At 39.5% G+C, this 21,548-nt stretch overlaps 1 protein-coding gene and 1 pseudogene across 2 annotated transcripts in view; both read right to left on the minus strand.

Moving 5' to 3' along the window:
• The window catches only part of FNIP2 (folliculin interacting protein 2), a 152,093-nt gene extending 140,830 nt beyond the window's left edge, over window positions 1-11,263 (minus strand). For both annotated transcript variants that reach the window (XM_077139662.1, XM_077139660.1), the window contains exon 1: window positions 11,108-11,263. In XM_077139662.1, coding sequence (XP_076995777.1) covers window positions 11,108-11,208 — 101 coding nt within the window. In that variant the 5' untranslated portion in view covers window positions 11,209-11,263. The remainder of the gene's footprint in view (window positions 1-11,107) is intronic.
• Window positions 11,264-20,174: 8,911 nt separating this feature from the next.
• LOC143665966 (BTB/POZ domain-containing protein 7 pseudogene) lies at window positions 20,175-21,269 on the minus strand (annotated as a pseudogene).
• Between the last annotated feature and the right edge of the window lie 279 nt (window positions 21,270-21,548).

Genomic DNA, 21,548 nt, shown 5'->3' on the forward strand with positions numbered 1-21,548 from the left:
AACAATTTTAAAGTACATATGGCATTAAGCAATGTAAGAGATCTCTCTGGCAGGGACCAGTTTCCAATGTTTGAAGGTTCTATGGAGCATTGCACACTTAGAAAGAACCAAGTGGCTAGGAATCCATCTCGCCCTCTTTGGGCAGGGCCAGGAGTTCCTGCCACCTCCTTCTGCCCTGGCAACTAACTTATTCAGTGTACCATTCTAAAGCAAACAGTCATTGCCTGATATGCTTGGGAAAAATGTTTACTCATGGCTCACTTCCTCACACAATGCAGGCTACCATTAATGATACGTCAGTCTGGTGTGTACTCTTAAAGAACATGTCAGATGCATAAACCCATTTTTCAATTAGTTTTTCCAGTGGGAAAAGCTCTACATGGAAAGCAAGGTGATTCCATCATTTTTTCTAAAGCACATAGCATATGTAGCATGCAAACATGGCCTCTGCAGGGTACAGAATACAAACTGCCGCTATAATTAAGTGAGCTGCATTTTAAATTTAAAAGAACCAATTAGCTTATATCTTTCAATGATTTATTTTAATTTTACCAAGTCACACAAGATTTCAAATGAATTTTTTAGAAAACTGACTAGAACAAAGGTCTACATTTATCAACACACACTTATAACTTCAATGCTTCATAGATATTATTTAAATTAAATACTTTCTCATTAGGCTGCTTCCAGCAGCTGTTGGCTTTCACAACTGGTCGCAGGTATATTACTCAAACAAGTCTTTTTCTAAGGTGTTTTATTTTATTTCTTTTTGCGGATATCTTATTTCTTTTTGCAGATCCACTACTAGATCATATACCTACTACCTTGATACCACAAACATATTTTACCAATATTAATGGAAAGAAAGATTTTCTTGTAGTTGTCTGTAACAAGATGTCCTTGGAAAATCACAACGTACATCTGAGACATCAAGAACGGCAGTTCCAAAGTCCCCTTGGGGAGCTGGAGAGAAAGGAGGAAATATTCAACTTTCCCATTTGGAGAATTCCTGATACTCTCACAAGTAATGGGGACAACCAAATCAACAGGCCAAGCCCTTGATCTTGGAGTTTGGCCCTATAAAACGTATTCCTGCAAAGGATAGGCTAAGCCTACTTAAAATTATGTCTAAGAGTTACCCCCAGAGAACCTCTTTAGTTATTCAGATGTGGCCTCTCTATGCCAATTTGACAAGTGAATTTATTGCCTTCCCCCTACATGGGACATGACTCCCAGGGGTGTAAATCTCCCTGGCAACGTAGGACAAGACTCCAGGGATGAGCTGTGACTTGGCATTTTGGAATTGAGAAAACCTTCTTGACTAAAAGAAGAAAGAGAGAAATGAGACAAAGTTTCAATGGCTGAGAGATTTCAAACAGAGTTGAGAGGTTACCCTGGAGGTTATTCTTATGCAGCATATAGATATCACCTTTTAAGTTTACGGTGTATTGGAGTGGTTGGAGGGAAGTGCCTGAAACTGTTGAGATGTGTTCCAGTAGCCTTAATTTGTGAAGAAGACTGTTTAACTATACAGCTTTTACAATGTGACTGTGTGATTGTGAAAGCGTTGTTTCTGAAGCTCCGTTTATCCAGTGAATGGACAGATGAGTAAAAAGAAAATATAGATCTAGATATAGATTTTAAAAATAAATAAGTAATAGAGGCGATAAGGAGCAAAATAAATTGGATAGACTGAAATACTAGTGGCTGATGAGAGGGAGAGGTAAGGGGTACAGGATGTGTAAGTTTTTTCTCTTTTCTTTTTCTTTCTTTTTCTGGAGTGATGTTCTAAAATGATCATGGTGATATATAAACAACTACGTGCATGATATTATGAGCCACGGATTGTACAACATGTATGGACAGTATGTGTGTGAATATTTGTCAATAAAAACATTTTTTTTTAAATGCAATTCCCTACTGAACTGCCTGAAAATGTAGAGCTGTGTTCCAGTAGCCATGTTTCTTGAGGATGATTGAATAATGATATAGCTTTCACAATGTTACTGTGTGACTGTGAAAACCTTGTGTCTGATGCTTCTTTTATCTGCCTTGTCAACAGATGAGTAGAACATATGGAATAAAAATAAATAATAGGGGGAACAAATGTTAAAATAAATTTAGTTTGAAATGCTAGTGATCAATGAAAGCGAGGGGTAAGGGGTATGGTATGTATAATCTTTTTTTTCTGTTATTGTTTTATTTCTTTTTCTGTTATTTTTTTATTTCTTTTTTCTGAATTGATGCAAATGTTCTAAGAAATGATGAATATGCAACTAAGTGATGATATCGTGAATTACTGATTATATATGTTAATGTTTTAGTTTGTTAAACTTTTTTTACTTAATAAATTTTTTAAAAATGCAGTTCCCTAAACACATTAATATTTTAAAAGATCATATTCCAGAATACTAGAGAATATTTAAGAACCATCAATTTTCAAAACTGTTAAATTCATTCATTCATTCATTCATTCAACAGAATATTTACTAAAGGCCAACTTCCTGCCAGACACTGTATTAAGCACTAGAAACCGAATAGCAGGGCTGGAATTTAAAAGAACTCCCATAACCAAGCTCTAAATAGAAGATATGCATTTTCCTGTTTCATTCAGTCACTTTTAAATGCATTTTTCAAAGTGAAATCAAATTTAAAAGATATCCGTGTTAGTATTTCTAGATTATATTTTACAGGGTAAAAGAACTTGAGCAAATAAGGCTAGTTAAGAGCTAAATAACAACAAATATACTAAATATTTTTCCATAATACTCAAAGGTTTAACTATGAACAGAAAAAAAGAAAATACACAATTTTCTGGGCACAACTGAGAGGTAGTTGGCAGTCTGAAGCATTTATAAGGTGTTAAATCCAAAACTGATTAGAATGGTGATTTTGTTACTTCTTCCTAACACATCCTAAATCTACACCTGTTTCATCTTTTAAGGAATGTGCAAGTTAGCATCTAACTTGTCTTCAATTTGTGAAAAATATAAAAGTTGTCATGACAACTGAATGAAAAGTTTAGTTAGAATTTACCCAATGAAATGCAGTATCAGCTCAGTTCTGAAAACTGATACGTAAGTTTCATGAATAAAATATTAAATAGCATTCTCTCTCTCTCCTGCTTTCTCCTCCCCTCTTTCTCTCGATGTCACGTTCACACACACACACATAAACCCTCGGTTCAGAGTAGATCACTAATAAGTTAAATTGAGAACTGTCTCCCATTTAATCTTGTCAATGCTGCATTCGGTATTACAGGGTCTTGAGTATATTTAAACCAAAGAAAAGAAGAAAAAAATTATTTCTTTAGAAGAATTTCTTAAATTGTGTTAAGTTAAGTAAATTCATATAAACACCTAATCTCTACTGAGCTCTATTACACAATGTAACCTAGAGTATGTTCTAATGAGTGGACAATTTTCCTAGAAAAATATTTCCATGAAAAACACACAGAGTTTAGGTTGTTCACTTACGCTACATGATTCAATCATTAACTTCCAACATAAACTGTCCTTAACTGGGAACAACACTGTGGTCTCACCAGATACATGTAGTTTTCAATCTACCCCTGTCAGCTACTAGGGGATGAAACTTACTCCACCACTGCCTACTCTTGTCTTGGACACCCTGCATTTAAACTGGCTGTCATTTTCAGTTAGACATCAGTGGCTAATTAAACACCAATGATTACTGAGGATGCATTAAAACAAATACAGATTTATTCTTACATACAATTAATAAATACTGAGTGTGGTGGTAAAATCATCTTCATAAACAGGACACATACTTCTTTATAGCATATTTGGACAAAAATCCTGACGTACAATATGCAAAGTAAATAAGACTTTGGGGACAAATAACTAGAAAAATATTCTAAAATATGTAGAAATTAAAGGCATACAGTTAAGGAAAGCACTACCACTAATGAGAATCAGGGATCTAGACTTATACACAGAATATGAACACTCTGCTACACAAGACAACATTATAGCACAAATAGTTGTGTTTTATTGCACTTAATGTATTGCATTATTTTGGTATAAGCAGAAAATGCAGTAAGAAAAAATATGTAATATGATGCACGAGAAGGCACATTGTCTTTCGGGAGCCCATTACACAGGCAGCTGGACAGATTCTGGCTGAACATAAGTGGGATGCCAGCCCATCTCCTTCCATCCCCTTTCTACCCTCCCATTCAGATTCAAGCACTGGTGACAAAAGTGCCTGTGTAGCTGTGAGAAGTGAGTCATGGATGTTCCATTTACAGACAGGGTGGGGCTGAGGGAAATCACTATTACATGCCCAGTTAGCTGGAAAAGTCAATTCCTGTTTTTCCTCTACTAAGTAATAACCATTTTCACAAATTTGAGATACAGAGTATTTGGTAAGTGAGAACTCACCAAATATTTCAGCACTCTTAGACTCAAAGGAAAGACTGACAGCCAAGTATATGATCTCATAGTCCAGGCCCAACAATCCACACTAGGCAAGAGACTTGTACAATCAGGATACAACATTTGTTCCTTTTCGCCCACAGCAAGAAAAACAGTAGCTGAAGAAAGCAAGCACAGTACCACTTTCCAAATCAGATTCACCCACCAGGAGTTCACACTGGCAGCCAAAGCATTTCATATGTGCAACGACAATCTTTTACAACTTCCTTTGCCAAGGAAATACAACAGCAAACTGGTTTCCTTAAGCTGATCTCACAAGCAAACCATGAAAAACACAACCTAAAGCAACAATAACAAAAATCCATTTGGTTCTATACATTCAGCATTAAAAGGCAACCTGTTCCCAGACCATGCATCCCCCCGCCCCCCAAAAAAGGATTAAAAAAAAAAGGCAACCTGCCATGTTCATTTCTCAATAACAATTACTAAATCAAATGATAACATGTAATGTAACAAGTTTACATTTTCAAACTTAATATTATAATACATGCTTTAGATTTTTTTTACTTTTTAGTGCAATTTTGAGATAAACTCACATACTACATAACCATCTGAACTGTACAATCAATGGCTCAAAGTATCATCATATAGTTGTGCATTCATCACCACAATCAATTTTAGAACATTTTTATTACTTTAAAAAAATTAAAAAATAAAAATACACCCAAAATATCCCATACTGCTTTACCCATCTCCCTATCGTTTATTTATTTATTTAATCTTTATTTTTTTACTCATCTGCCTATACACTAGATAAAGGGAGCATCAGTCATGAGGTTTTCACAATCACACAGTCACACTGTAAAAGTTACATAGCTAAACAATCACCATCAAGAATCAAGGCTACTGGATTACAGTTCAACAGTTTCAGGTATTCCCTTCTATTCCAATACACTAGAAACTAAAAAAAAAAAAAAAAAAAAACTTCCATATAATGATTTAATGGTTACAATCATTTGCTAAATCCTAATTTCTCTTCATTTATACCTCCTCCCTCTCATCTGATCTTTCTCAAAACCTACATGGATATCTGGGCAATAACCATTTTAACTTCTTCATGATGGAAAAAGGCGTCGACCTTATGGGGTAGTGAAATGAAACTGGTTGATGTTCTTAGAGAGACTGGTACCTCTGGATGTCAGGGCTTATCTGGCCTAGGAACTACCTGGAGGCCTTAAGCTTCTGAAAAAAATAAACTTACTAAGTACAACTTTTATAGAATCTTAGATAGAGCCCAGGGTATTCTTCAGGTTTCAACTTTAAAATACATGCTTTATTTTTAAAGCATCTAATCCAAGCCTCTTAATTTATTAAAGTTCCCCCCAAATCCAAAATATTGTGCCATATTTTTCACAAAAGCAACCCAAATGTTTTTTTTAGATTAGCAAAATACAAAAATACCAACAAAAAAAGAATAAAAATAATATTTCAATCACCCTTTGCCACCACTGTTAATACCTTAACATACAGTGTTGCTAACCCTCTTCCATGCAAGCACAATTCCACACCTATTCTCAAATATTATGCAACTAAAATTTACACCTTGCTCTTCCTGTCTCTATTGAGAACACCTTTCCATGTCAATATATATATTCCTACAATAATGATTTGGCTGCTCCAGAGTTATCATCCACTGTGCAGCCACATCATTTTGTTTAACTAGTTTCCCTCTTTGTTTAAAAAAAGATTTTGGTGTTGGTAAGAAAAAAGTACAAATAATTCTGAAAAATAATGTAACATACTCCTAGAAATGCTGAATATTTCTGATCGCTCAGCTGCCTCCATCCAAGTCTGAGCTACTGCTTGCTTGAGTGTCTCTGACACTTCTGTAGAAACAAGGGTCTCTCTTACCACTGACAACATCAAGCTAAAAAAAAAAGTAAAAAAAATACCATGTCACTTCAATTACCTCCAGTCTCCCATCTATAGAGGAAAAAAGCTCTGAAAAAAAATGGTTCATATTTTAATAAAGCCTCAATATGAATAATTCTAAACTCTATGACTTAACAGGCTCTTGGTAAACACTTAAAATCATTTTGTATTGTAGTTAACTCTTTTCAGAAGATTTTCAAACTCTTATATTACCTCTTCACCACAATCCTATTATGCAGGACTGATGCTGCACCTTTAAAATGAGGAAACAGAGGACCAGGGGAATTAAGAGACTTGTTGGTCTAATGTAGTCACAGCGCATCCGGCAGAATGAAATCAATGGACAACTCAATTTGTGTTCCAAGTGCTTTTAACAGAACACAGTGCATTAAATGGAACAGTTCTTTCTTCATTTCTGCCAAAAATCTCTTAATAACTCTCCAGAGTGGATGGTATGTTTCAGGACAAGGAGGTATGAGGTCATGAGTGTGCCAACATATCCAAAGCAGCAGCAAGGATATCTCCAGAAAGACTTTTAGAAAGTAGTGAAAGACAATCAAAACACATCTTATTTTATGGATATTAAAAACATGAGGATACTGGAACAAAACCGTCTTTTTTCAAAAATATTTCTCCATCTTATCTCAGAAAAATGTCATTTATAAATGCTTCCCTCTTGGGAGGGGCAGTGGGAGGGGAGAAAACACTCTGTGCAATTTCCCACTGTGGGAAGAGTAAGTCATAGTCCTGTCACCAGTCAAACCAAGGAATTCATAATTCTGTACTTAATGTACAGATTTACACTTTCTTTAACAGTATCTGAATCATCTTTTTCCTATACTTTCCAACATACTCTTTGTTATATATTCTCCTTAGTGCATAATCTGTTGTCCTGTAGATTGCAAACTCTAGTAGGCGCCACCATAGGTGTTCTACCGTGATTTATACAGCGTGCATCAAGCCACAATCACATGGGCACTGATGCTATTTGATAATGATGATTATATTTATACTAACCCCGTAAAAGATTTCTTAAATTTGTTTTAATAAAACAATGGGGAGTAGCACTAACTGGACCCTTTGGCTTCAGGTTTTCAGAACTTGCCAGGAGGAAAAAGGAGCCAAGGAGTCTTCTCTCTCTGCCATTTATACTAATTACCAGCTAATTCCCAGGTAACGCAAAGGCTTTTATTTACAGCTCCTATCCCAGATGATGTATGCTTACTCACTTCGTTTAACTTCCAAAACAAAACAAAATATTTGATGACCCATGATCTTTTTCTCCTCCCAGTTATATACACATTTTAGGGGGAAACTGGTCCACTAATTTACCAGAGACATTTAAAATAAATAAACGAACGAAACTCTTAAGATAAAGCTGCAGACTTAAATGAGACGTATAAGTCACGGGAATATCTTGGCTTTTAAAAAGTTCTATTCTAATGTTAACATGCTGACCTTAAATCCAAGGCAATCAAGAACCCGATTCTAATTCTGACCTGAGATATGAGACAAAGCATTTCTTTTTTTTGGACTAATTTATCCTTCAGGAACACAGGATTATTAAAATATATACCTATGTATCAACTAATTAAAAGTGAAAGCATTCTGAAGACCAGCAAATAAAGAATCCTTTAAAATTTCAAAGACTTCAATGTAACTTTAAATATGATTTAAACTTCACAAATACCATCACCATATGTGTCCCTGACTACTACTCCCAAACATGTAAATTCAATCTCTTTCATTCCTACTCTGTTTTCCTAGCAACCTCTTTCCTCAAAGCTTATGAAAAGAGCCTCTTGTAAAGATTCTAAACGAAATAAGAAGGAATCTTGACTGTGATGATCCCTTTTTTAGATGAAATGCCAGAAAGCATGACGATGTGAAAATGACTTGTAATAGAAGCTACTTATGTTGGACAACAAATTTCCTGTCTAATCAAAGGCAGCATGTACAAAGTGAAGGAATGAAGAGACGAGTAAGAACCCTGGAGCAGTGACCAGGAAGTGTAGAAGAGGGAACAGAATAACATCAAGGGCAAAATCATTCAGAGAAGTGGAGAAAAATTAAAATAACTAGGGAAAATCCATCATGGAAACAGAAAAGACAGACAGACTTCCACAAACTTTAAAACAAAAAACAAAACTATAAAGAGTTAATAACTCCTACTTTTGTTTTTCCAATATATGTTACAAAACTGTCCAAAAGGTCGACCTGAATTCTCAGAGGACTTTTCATTCCCAAGGTTCACAAGTTATATCCTGTATTTATGTGCACTACAGAACACAACTTCATGTTAGGAATACCTAACTTTAAACCTAAGCTAAGGTAAAAACCTTAACTTCTCCAAATCCACTCAATTACCAAGTAGACAGACTCCCAAGGGCTGCTCATTCTCTATGTGAGGCACCCCCTTCTCTAAAAGCGTACGCCAGCTTCTATTTGGCAAAACCCGGTTCACATGAGAGACAGGGTCATTACCTTGTAGGGCAAGAGAGAGAACTAGTGCAGGACACAGAACCCAAGAGTTAGGTCGCTGAGGAGGGCAGGGGGAAGACTTGGCCTTTGCTGATCTGTGTACTGGCTGATGGACCCCCATCTTCTGGGTCTTTACTGACATCTACTGCCCTCACCTCCTTCCCCCCAGGTCCTCCTCTCATGGTGACACCTATTAGGGACACTGCTGATGGGGTCTTTACTGACATCTACTGCCCTCACCTCTTTCCCCCCAGGTCCTCCTCCTCTCATGGTGACACCTATTAGGGGCACTGCTGATGGGGCACCTCATCAAGGAGGACCTTCAACTAAGATCCCCTTCAACTAATTCTCCAAAAGACACCTAACTCACAAACTTGTAGAAAACCCTAACGAGGTCAAGAAATAAAACATCCCTTGGCACATTTTCACATGCCTTATTATACACCCAAAGAGAGAATACGACACTGAAAACGTCCCCACAAAGTGGGAATCAATTTCCCTAATATGACCAAGCCCTAAATATAGCCATAATTTGTGTGTTCCAAAGATATCTAATTAAACTTGTGGGAGAAGGAAATGGTGGTGGGCGACTGGGCAGGGAGTACAGGAAACAATGACAGTGTAACTCCACAACGTCCTCCAGCAGTCAGATGGCTTTAAATGGCCTTGACAAGGACAGCCAAAGGAAAGACACCTGGGCGCATGTCCCTTTCTCTCCAGCCTTTGTTCCCTTGATTGAGTCTGGGTTACTGGGAGGGAAGAGAAGAAATTACATACCCTGGGTCTGAAGTAATTCTACCATCCTGTGAAGGAACGCAGCATCACTAGTACTCAAAGCAATGAAAGGCATAGAATTCCCTACTCAAATTAGAAGGATTCAATTAGCCCAAGGGAAATATGAGAATTTAACGAGGGTAGGTTAAAGGCCTCACAATTCGCCTTCCAACAATACCCCTTCCCCCCCCCACACTACACACACACACACACACACACACACACACACACACACAAACATACACACACACACACACACACAAACATACACACACACACACACACACACACAAACATACAAAAGCATGGCGTTTAATTTTCTCAGAACTACAGTGAGAAACTGTGCATGCTTTAAATGAATGGAATTCAAGAAAAACAAAATCCAGAAAGTAAAACTTAAGAATTCACTTCAGAGTTTCAGTTGAAACTTGTAAAAGGTGTGTTATACTGGATCTAGACCTGTTTAATAGGGAATGGCTTTTGCAAGACATTCTGGCCAAAAAGCACCTAGCAGAGTGCCTGCCTCTCTGGGAAGAGATGCTCAACAACAATTTGCTGCAGGTAAGTTTTAAAGGTGAATAAATGAACTTGTACACGTAAGAGTGCTGAAATACAATATAGGGCAGTACAAGACACCTTTTAAAATTTAGCCATTGAAAGCAGAAAAACATAGGGGTTTAAAGGCTGGCTTCTGCAGTCAGACCGCTTCGGTGAAAGGCACTCTGCCACTTACAGCTCTGGATCTTGGGCTGTAAGATGAAGCTTAAATTCTCTGTGACTTGACCTTTCCTTGTCTGCAAAATGGGTACTATAAAAGCACCTACCTCACAGGACTGTTCGAGAAGTAACTGAGACGATTCAACATAAAGCACTTAAAATAGTCAACGCTCAATAAATGTGAGCTATTATTATTCGAAGGTGTGCTCAGAAGGGCCTGAAGTCGTACCTGAAGGGAAATCTCAGCCATTTCAGAAATGCATTTTATTCCTCTTGTGGCATCAACCTTCCCAATTATGCCGAAATTACATACTTTCCTTCATCTGTCTGAGAGCTTGCCAGAGGTGGCAAGAAAGAAGGAAAAGGCCCTTCTCGTGGCCGTGGCTCCTTCAAACTCCAAAGTACAGTCACGTACACAATAGATCGGAGCCACCCCCGAAATGACAGCTGTCGGCTTCGCGGGAGCGGCAGAGGAGCCACGCGGCTCTGCCAGGCAGGGCTTCACCCCCGTTCACCGCGAGGCTCTCCCCTCCCAAGCCCAGCGCACGCCCGGGAGCCCCCAGGGAACAGCAGAGAAGTCTTTGGAAGGGAAAAGGGCTCTGAGTTGTAGAGAAAGACAAGGAAGAAGGAAGGTGGGGGAGGGAGGGGGGAAAAAGAGCCTGACGGTCTCAGAGGGTTCGGAGCCACGCTCGGGTCAGGCGCGTCCACGCCGACGAGCCCCGAGACCCGGCGCGGGCGGGAGGCCGAGACGTCCCGGGCCGACCCGCGCCCACCCACGCGAGCCCCGCCCCTCGCCGCCCCCTCACCTGAAAGCAGGTCCTTCCTTGGGCGCCCTACCCTGCGCCGACGCCGAGCTGCCGCCGCTGCCCCTTTTGTTGAAGAGCTTCTGGAGCAGGGTCGGGGCCATGATGCTGCCGCCGCCGCAGTGCCAGCCGCGGCGCCCGGAAGGCCGGCGGCTCAACGGGCTGCCGGAGGGGGCGGCGGCGGCGGCGGCGGCGGCGGCGGGGCCATCGCGGCAGCGCGGGACCGCCGCGGCTGAGGAACTCTGCTCCGTGCCGGGGCTGCCGGCGGCCGGTCATATGACTGAGCCGGCCCGCCGCCGCCGCCTAGCGCGCTGACAGTTAGCTCCGGCGGGAGGAGCGCGCAGTCCCGCGGCGGCCGCGACGGCGGCGCAGGAGGAGCGCGGCGGCCCGGGCGGCGGTCATTGGCCCGGCAGCCGCCCGCCCCCCGCTCCCCCCGCACCCCTCCCGGGCCCACGTAACCCCGGCGGGAGGCGCGACCGGGATCGGCGGCCCCGCGCGCCCGGCGTGCGGGGGGCGGGGCCGGGCGCAGCGCCGAAAGCGGCCGGAGGGGCGGGGGAGCGGGTACCGCGCGGCCCGGGGTGGGTGGGCGGTGGGCGGCCTCGGGAGGGCGACGGCGAGAGGGGCGCGGCTCCGAGGCGCGTGCGGTCCCGGGCATCGCCGGGCTCCTTGGGGAAAAGCGGGAATCCTGCAAGAACGATCTCGGTGGGCTTGAGACAAAGCCCCTGCAGCGGCGCCCTCGCCTTCTGCAGGTGCAAGCGCGCGCTGGGTGGAAGGCGGTGTTTGGGGAAAGCGTTTTTTAAACTTGCTGTTGCACGTATTTGAATCGCACGACCCCCCCAAGGTTTAAAGGATACGACGTGTTTCTGTTATACGCAGATTAGGTGCTTCCCTTTTTTTGTTTTTCAAATGTAAAGGTGATTATTTATTCGAGTCCTTTGCTCTTTTGACATCTTGGGTCGCCACGCCGTGGGGACTGTATAAAACGTTGCATTGGAAATCTTAAGCACTGAAAACAATATGGAATTCACTACACAGACGTAGAAACTTGAAAGAGGCTCTTTTATAACAAGGGACGTGTCTCATATATTTATCAAATGAGGCACGTATGCTGATAGCAACGGCTGATACCAGTTTTGGGAAAAGGGAGGGATTATTGTGTTTGCGTTCATTTTCCTCCCCAGCCCATCCCAGTCTCCTAGAGAACTTAAACCTCTAGTACGAAACAGCCTGTGTTTTATTTATTTGGTTATGCTTTTTGTTTTTTTGCTGATTTTTTTTTTTTTTTTTAGTTTTCCAGAATTTACATTCTGTACCCACCAATTACGCACTCCTTTCCCTGATACCCTTTCAGAGACTTTCTGTCTCTACCGGTTTGCTATTTCTAAGTATGTCGTATGTGAAATCATTAAGTGTTTACATGTTCTTATGTTCCTTGCTTATTTCACTCAGGATAATGTTTTCATGATTCATCCATGCTTCAAAGCATCTTTTTGTTTTTGTTTTTGTTTTGTTTTAAGAGAATGTGTGGGTTGAATTTTTTCTTTTAAGTAACCAAGAGTTGTTTTTTACCTTTAAATATTCTGAACAAAATATAGTTTCTAGCTAAATGACGAAAAAGGTTTAGCTCACTTAGAGAGAAACTCTACTTAAGTAATCAAGTAATACCAAAGACACAAGAGCCAACAATTTTACTTCTCACTCAAAACTTTATAAAAAAAGACAAAACACAGTATTAAAGATTTCTCATTTTTTGAAAACAGCAAAGTATAGACAACACCCTTCGTTTTCTCATTTAAATACGTCAAAAATTTAAAAGATCAAAAAATAAAATATTAGACTTTTTTTGTAATGTTACAACCTTCAAATTTTGCTTTAGAGGCATTTTCTGACAAGTTTGGTTTTATAGAGTAAGTTATAACATCTCAAGCTGCTAGGTTGTTTTTGATAACATGTTCCTATATGACTGATGTCAAAATATCCTATTATTAATAAAGTGATTCTTATTTTAAACTAATAAGTAGAGGAAATATTCTAATGCTATTTTGATTGTGGTAGTAAAACAACCTAGTATTATTAGTAGAAAAGATAGTGGTAAAATAAAATTTTAAGAGATTCTTTATGCAAAAGAAATTTCAACTTTTCTTCACTGATTTTTTTCCATGCTATTTCTATATAACTCCATTTTATTACTAACGGTTATTTAATTGAGGCTTTTTTCCCCTCAAAGCCCTAATTTGTTGATTTAACAATAAAATAGATATTAAGTTAGGAAAATGTGCTTAGCTTTCCTTATTTAAATTCATGTCTTTTTATCCAAACCATAAAATCCTCTTCTAATTGGAAACTTCTAGTGTATTTTTTAAGCAAAAATGCATTAGTTAAGTTAAATTTCTCAAATATTCCCATGTGATATAGCTTGTTTTATATAAGGCCTTAGAAAATTCAATATGCATTCTGTCAAAATGAAATCGTCCTTTTGCACAGAAGGCCTTTTTCCAGTTCTGCAATGCTATGATTCAGGCACTTACCAACAGGTATATACTTTTTTTAATGTAACTTTCATGTATTAATTGGCCTATAACAGAAAAGATGTGCTGTCCTCAACTGTTTAAAAGTGGAAAAAGTCCGGAAAAGATGGCGGCTTAGTAAGACGCGCGGGTCTTAGTTCCTCCTCCAGAAAAGCAACTAAAGAAACAGAAACAACACGAAACAGCTCCCGGAGTCACGACAGAGACCAAAAAGACAGCGTACCCCATTCTGGAACGGCTGAACGGGCAGGGAGAATCCGCTGTGGTGAGATACCCGAGGGGCGCACGTTTTCCTGGCCAGGGCGGCTGGCGACTGGGGTCCCCTCCACGCATGTGGCTCCCCGGTCTGACTGGGAACATTGGATAGCGGGGCCCTCCCATCACGCTTGGCGTCTCGGGCCAGCTGGGCAATTTGGACTGGCACTCCCCCAAGCCGCAGCCAGCGACCCCCGCCTCTATGCACGGTTTCCCGGGCCGACTGCCCCGCAGACAAACGACCGCCACGAGCGCCACCTACTGGGCAGGAAAAGAAAAACAGAGCGCAGAGATTCCACAGAAAAACCTTTCAACCAGCTGGGTCCCACACCCAGGGAAATCTGATCAAATGCCCAGACACCAGCAGAAAATAATGGATGATGCTCGGAAAATTGAAGATATGGCCCAGTCAAAGGAACAAACCAATAGTTCAAATGAGATACAGGAGCTGAGACAACTAATGCTGAATATACGAACAGAAATGGAAAAACTCTTCAAAAACCAAATCAATAAATTGAGGGAGGACATGAAGAAGACATGGGCTGAACAAAAAGAAGAAATAGAAAATCTGAAAAAACAAATCACAGAACTTGTGGGAGTGAAGGACGAAGAAAAAATGGAAAAAACAATGGATACCTACAATGGTAGACCTAAAGAGACAGAAGCTACAATTAGTGAACTGGAGGATGGAACATCTGAATTCCAAAAAGAAACAGAAACTATAGGGAAAAGAATGGAAAAACTTGAGTAGGGAATCAGGGAACTGAATGACAATATGAAGCGCACAAATATACGTGTTGTGGGTGTCCCAGAAGGAGAAGAGAAGGGAAAAGGAGGAGAAAAACTAATGGAAGAAATTATCACTGAAAATTTCCCAATTCTTATGAAAGACCTAAATTTACAGATCCAAGAAGTGCAGCGCACCCCAAAGAGATTAGACCCAAATAGGCATTCTCCAAGACACTTACTAGTTAGAATGTCAGAGGTCAAAGAGAAAGAGAGGATCTTGAAAGCAGCAAGAGAAAAACAATCTGTCACATACAAGGGAAACCCAATAAGACTATGTGTAGATTTCTCAGCAGAAACCATGGAAGCTAGAAGACAGTGGGATGATATATTTAAATTACTAAAAGAGAAAAACTGTCAACCAAGACTCCTATATCCAGCAAAATTGTCCTTCAAAAATGAAGGAGAAATTAAAACATTTATAGACAAAAAGTCACTGAGAGAATTTGTGACCAAGAGACCAGCTCTGCAAGAAATACTAAAGGGAGCACTAGAGTCAGATACGAAAAGACAGAAGAGAGAGGTATGGAGTAAAGTGTAGAAAGAAGGAAAATCAGATATGATATATATAATACAAAAGCCAAAATGGTAGAGGAAAATATTATCCAAATAGTAATAACACTAAAAGTTAATGGACTGAATTTCGCAATCAAAAGACATAGAATGGCAGAATGGATTACGACCCAGCAATATCACTGCTAGGTATCTACTCAAAGGACTTAGGGGCAAAGACACAGATGGACATTTGCACACCAGTGTTTATAGCAGCATTATCTACAATTGCAAAGAGATGGAAACAGCCAAAATGTCCATCAACAGACGAGTGGCTAAACAAACTGTGGCGTATACCTACAATGGAATATTATGCAGCTTTAAGACAGACTAAACTTATGAAGCATGTAATAACATGGATGGACCTAGAGAACATTATGCTGAGTGAGTCTAGCCCAAAACTAAAGGACAAATACTGTATGGTCCCACTGATGTGAACCGACATTCGAGAATCAGCTTGGAATATATCATTGGTAACAGAGACCAGCAGGAGTTAGAAACAGGGTAAGATAATGGGTAATTGGAGCTGAAGGAATACAGACTGTGCAACAGGACTAGATACAAAAACTCAAAAATGGACAGCACAATAATACCTAAGTGTAATGTAACTAGGTTGGAACACTGAATGAAGCTGCACCTGAAATATGGTTTTTTGTTTGTTTGTGTGTTTGTATCTTTTGTTTTTGTTTTTTTTCTTTTTCCTTTATATATATATATATATTTTATTAGTATTATTATTTTAATTCTCTTCTCTATATTAACATTCTATATCTTTTTCTGCTGTTTTGCTAGTTCTTTTCCTAAATCGATGCAAATGTACTAAGAAACGATGATCATACATCTATGTGATGATACTAAGAATTACTGAGTGCATGTGTAGAATGGAATGATTTCTAAATGTTGTGTTAATTTCTTTTCTTTTTTTTATTAATAAAAAAAATTTTTAAAAAGTGGAAAAAGTGATCAGACTTCAACTAGAGATATGAATGAAGCTGTTCTGGATAAGACTAAAGTAAATCGGAATACAAGGTAGAGGATGATATGGTCCGTATTTTACAACGTCAAATTCTGTGTGAGACCAAAGGAAGAGATGTTTATTTGGTGCAAAATTGATATTTTGGGTAGAACATTACCTAATTTAACATGTATGGTCAGTTTAGTTGAACACCATAAGTACATGGAATCTTGAATAGGGCATGAGCTCTTGTTGTTTTGTACAGGTTAATGTGATACCCCGATATATCCCAGAGTAATTTTGGCAGTGAATTAAAAGTATTTGCAAACTCCCCTTGGGGGACTAGGGAGAGAGGAGGAAATATTCAACTTCCCCATCTGAGGAATTTCTTATATTCTCGCAAAGCAGTGGGGACAACCAAATCAATAGACTGAACCCTCAATCTAGTTTCTATGAAACTTATTCCTGCAAAGGAGAAGTTAAGCCTACTTACAATTATGCCTAGGAGTCTCCCACAGAGAATCTCTTTTGTTGCTCAGATGGGGCCTCTATCTCTTAGTCAATTTGGCTGGTGAAATCACTGCTTTACATCGGACATGACTCCAAGGGTGTAAATCTCCCTGTCAATGTGGGACAGAACTCTCATGATGAGCTGGGACCTGGCATAGACTGAGAAAGCTTTCCTTTTTTTGGTTTGATTTTTTTTTCTTTTTCTTTTTTTTTTTTTTTATTAATTAAAAAAAGAATTAACAAAACAATTAGAAATCATTCCAATCTACATGTACAATCAGTAATTCTTAATAACATCACATAGTTGCATATTCATCATTTCTTAGTACATTTGCATCGATTTAGAAAAAGAAATAAAAAGACAGCAGAATAAGAATTAAAACAATAATAGAAAGAAAAAAAAACAAAAACAAAAAACCTATACCTCACATGCAGCTTCATTCAGTGTTTTAACATAATTGCAATACAATTGGGTAGTATTGTGCTGTCCATTTCTGAGTTTTTATATCCAGTCCCGTTGTACAGTCTGTATCCCTTCATCTCCAATTATCCCTTCTCTTTTTTCTTTTTTTTTTTTAATTAACGGAAAAAAAGAAATTAACCCAACATTTAGAGATCATACCATTCTACACATGCAATCATTAATTCTTAACATCATCACATAGATGCATGATCATCATTTCTTAGTACATTTGCATTGGTTTAGAAGAACTAGCAACATAACCGAAAAAGATATAGAATGTTAATATAGAGAAAAAAATAAAAGTAATAATAGTAAAATCAAATCAAAACAAAACAAAACAAAACAAAAACCTATAGCTCAGATGCAGCTTCATTCAGTGTTTTAACATGATTACTTTACAATTAGGTATTATTGTGCTGTCCATTTTTGAGTTTTTGTATCTAGTCCTGTTGCACAGTCTGTATCCCTTCAGCTTCAATTACCCATTGTCTTACCCTGTTTCTAACTCCTGCTGAACTCTGTTACCAATGACATATTTCAAGTTTATTCTCGAATGACCGTTCACATCAGTGGGACCATACAGTATTTGTCCTTTAGTTTTTGGCTGGATTCACTCAGCATAATATTCTCTAGGTCCATCCATGTTATTACATGGTTCATAAGTTTATCTTGTCTTAAAGCTGCATAATATTCCATCATATGTATATACCACAGTTTGTTTAGCCACTCTTCTGTTGATGGAGATTTTGGCTGTTTCCATCTCTTTGCAATTGTAAATAATGCTGCTATAAACATTGGTGTGCAAATGTCCGTTTGTGTCTTTGCCCTTAAGTCCTTTGAGTAGATACCTAGCAATGGTATTGCTGGGTCGTATGGCAATTCTATATTCAGCTTTTTGAGGAACCGCCAAACTGCCTTCCACAGTGGTTGCACCCTTTGACATTCCCACCAACAGTGGATAAGTGTGCCTCTTTCTCCGCATCCTCTCCAGCACTTGTCATTTTCTGTTTTGTTGATAATGGCCATTCTGGTGGGTGTGAGATGATATCTCATTGTGGTTTTGATTTGCATTTCTCTAATGGCCAGGGACATTGAGCATCTCTTCATGTGCCTCTTGGCCATCCGTATTTCCTCTTCTGAGAGGTGTCTGTTCAAGTCTTTTTCCCATTTTGTAATTGGGTTGGCTGTCTTTTTGTTGTTGAGATGAACAATCTCTTTATAAATTCTGGATACTAGACCTTTATCTGATATATCATTTCCAAATATTGTCTCCCATTGTGAAGGCTGTCTTCTGAGAAAGCTTTCTTGACCAAAAGCGGGAAGGGAGAAATGAGGAAAAAATAAAGTTTCAGTGGCTGAGAGATTTCAGACAGAGTCAACAAGTTATCCTGGAGGTTATTCTTATATATTATATAGATACCCATTTTTAGTTTACAGTGTATTGGAATGGCTGGAGGGAAGTACCTGAAACTGTTGAGCTGTGTCCCAGTAGCCTTGATTCTTGAAAATGTTTGCATAATGATGTAGCTTTTATAGTGTGGCTATGTGATTGTGAAAACCCTGTGTCTGATGCTCCTGTGCTGGTTTGAAAGGATTATGTACCCTAGAAAAGCCATGATTTAATCCTGATCCCATCTTGTGGAAGCAACGGTTTCTTCTAACTATTCAAAAATGTAGGTTGGAAATTTGATTAGATTATCTCCATGGCATTGTGACTCGCCCAATTGTGGGTATTAATTTTGGATTAGATGGAAATGTGACTCCTCCCAATCCATGTGAGTCTTGATTAGTTTACTGGAATCCCCTTAAAGAGGAAACATTTTGGAGAGAGGCACACAGAGCCACGAGAACCACAAGAGCCCACACAGCCAGAGACCTTTGGAGATGAAGAAGGAAAACGCTCTTGGAGGAGCTTCATGAAACAAGAATCCTAGAGAGAAAACTAGCAAACATCACCACATTCACCATGTGCCTTTCCAGTTGAAAGAGAAACCTTGAACTTCATCAGCCTTTCTTAAGTGAAGGTAACCTCTTGTTGGTGCCTTAATTTGGACATTTCTATAGCCTTGCTTTCATGTGGACATTTCACAGTCTTAGAACTGTAAACTAGCAGCTTAATAAATTCCTCTTTTTAAAAGCCATTCCATTTCTGGTATATTGCATTCTGGCAGTTTGCAAACTAGAACACTCATTTTTATCCAGGGTATGGATAGATGAATAAAAAAATAAGGATAAAAAATTAAAAAAATTATAGAGGGAATAAAGGGTGAAAAAAAATTGGGTACATTGAAATATTGGTGGTCAATGAGAGAGAGAGGTATAAGGAGTATGGGCTGATGGGCTGTATGGGTTTTTTCTTTTTATTTCTTTTTATGTTCTAAAAATGATCATGGTGAGAAATACACAGATATGTGATGATAATGTGAACTATTGATCGCACACCATACATGGTATATATGTGTGAAGATTCCTCAGTAACAGTAATTAAAAAAAAGATGTGCTGTCCTGACTTAAAATTTTGTTTAAGTGAAGAAGGCACATGAGTCTAGCACTCCCTGTGCCTTACATGCTATAGGCTATTGCATGATGTACAGGTTGGATCTAAAAATAAGATATTTGAATCAGAAGTCCTGCCCAATTCTCTAATCCAAATGAATTTTTATTCAAATGTGACTGTCTTCATTTTTAAAACATTTATTCTTATTCTAAACATTTACGTATCAACAAGGCACTAAATCTAAATATGAGAATCTATTCAAGGAATCCTAGATCAAGAATAACCTTAAAATCTGGGAACTGGACTGATCCAAAGTCTGGGTGGAGAAAGGGTGTAGATGGCTGGCAGGCAGCACACCTCTCATCTTAAATCAGGGAAGAAAGAGTCTCAAGTCTCTTCTACTGCTGTTTTAGTTCCTAGTTTTGAATGCTTGGTTTTAATGCTCAATGAAGAGCCACATAATACTAACTTTCAGTTCTGTCTCAGATGTCATAATTATGAGTTCAAAACAAAACCTTACCCTGTCACATCCAAGACGCTTCACTGAGACTGCCCACACAGGGGCTAGAATGCAAACTGAGAAAGTCATCATGTCGTTATACGTACAATGTACTATAACGTCTGCATTTTTATTTGGTATAATGGACTCATCTAATAGAGTTTTTGTGGGAGTCCTCAAAGTTCAGTCTGATTCCTTCACCAGTCCTATCCTCCTCTACAATAAATTTCAAAAAAAAAAAAAAAATGAGGAGCATGCTGAAGTAACAGCCTTGTGAGCTTTGAGCCCTTCATCTAAGCAGTTCTGATTTCCACCAAAAGCATCAACCAGTTCAGAGTTCTGAAGAACAACTAAGGACGGCATCACCATAACACGTTACCAAAGAGTCCACCGTATGAGGGAATTTGGTGTTCCAAATTCTTCACTAAGCTGAACGAGGATATTGACATTTTGAAACGTCTCCCTCCCAAACTCTCCTGCACAAAGTTAGTGTAGCAAAGCAGAAAACATGGGCGTATCGACACCATCTGTGCTGATGTCCATTTAATCGAGTGAGGAAGAAAGCGTGGTTTTTAAAAAATGAACAATGTGCAGCTAAATGAATAGGAAAACAAGTTTCTTGAAAGAGTAAGTCTATCTCAAAACACTACTTGTATTCACATCTTTCTGCAATGTCCGGGCTTCTGGTGTAGACAAACCGGCTTGTGAGAAAGCTCCTTTGAGGCTGAAGTTCCCTTACATTCCTCCACTAACTTACTGACATCTCTAACGCCCCATCCACAAGGGACTTCAGCAATCTGCTTGGCACGATCAGCAGAGCTCTTTGGTTTTCAACGCTTAATAAACTTCTTTATCAGGGTGGCAAGGCCAGAGGTTGTGTCGCGCTCTCTCTCTCTTTTCTCTCTCTTTCACTTTCTCTTTCTCCCTCCCCCCTCTCCCCCTCCCCGCCCCCATCCTTGTGTCATTTCGTTTCTCGTGGCTGTGGTCAAGAAAATATACATTTTGATTCACAATCCTTGCTGAGAATAGGATGATGTTCCTATAAAAGTTTATTGGGCTTGGGAATTTCCCCCTTCATCTGGGAACACGAAGGTGGATCCTTAGCTGCATTAGCACCCATTTTCTTCAGTCACCCCGGCATTCCATCTGCTAGTTCTTCAGGGAATCATCCTAGAGGCCTTTTGAACCTTGACCCTAGATCCAGCAGCTTCTTGTCATCCACACCCTGAGGCCACTCCTGCCGCAGGAGTGCAGCACCCCGCCCCACCCCCCCTACCCCACCCCACCAACCCCTCCTACCCCACCCTTACCCCACCCCTGGGTCCTGGCCCCCTCTTGCCTCCTGTTAGCAGTCCAGGCTCCGGAACTGCTCCAGGTTCTCCTTGCAGCCACCGTGACT

This window comes from Tamandua tetradactyla, chromosome 22 (genome assembly GCF_023851605.1).
Source record: "Tamandua tetradactyla isolate mTamTet1 chromosome 22, mTamTet1.pri, whole genome shotgun sequence".
In the NCBI taxonomy this organism is placed as follows: domain Eukaryota; kingdom Metazoa; phylum Chordata; class Mammalia; order Pilosa; family Myrmecophagidae; genus Tamandua; species Tamandua tetradactyla.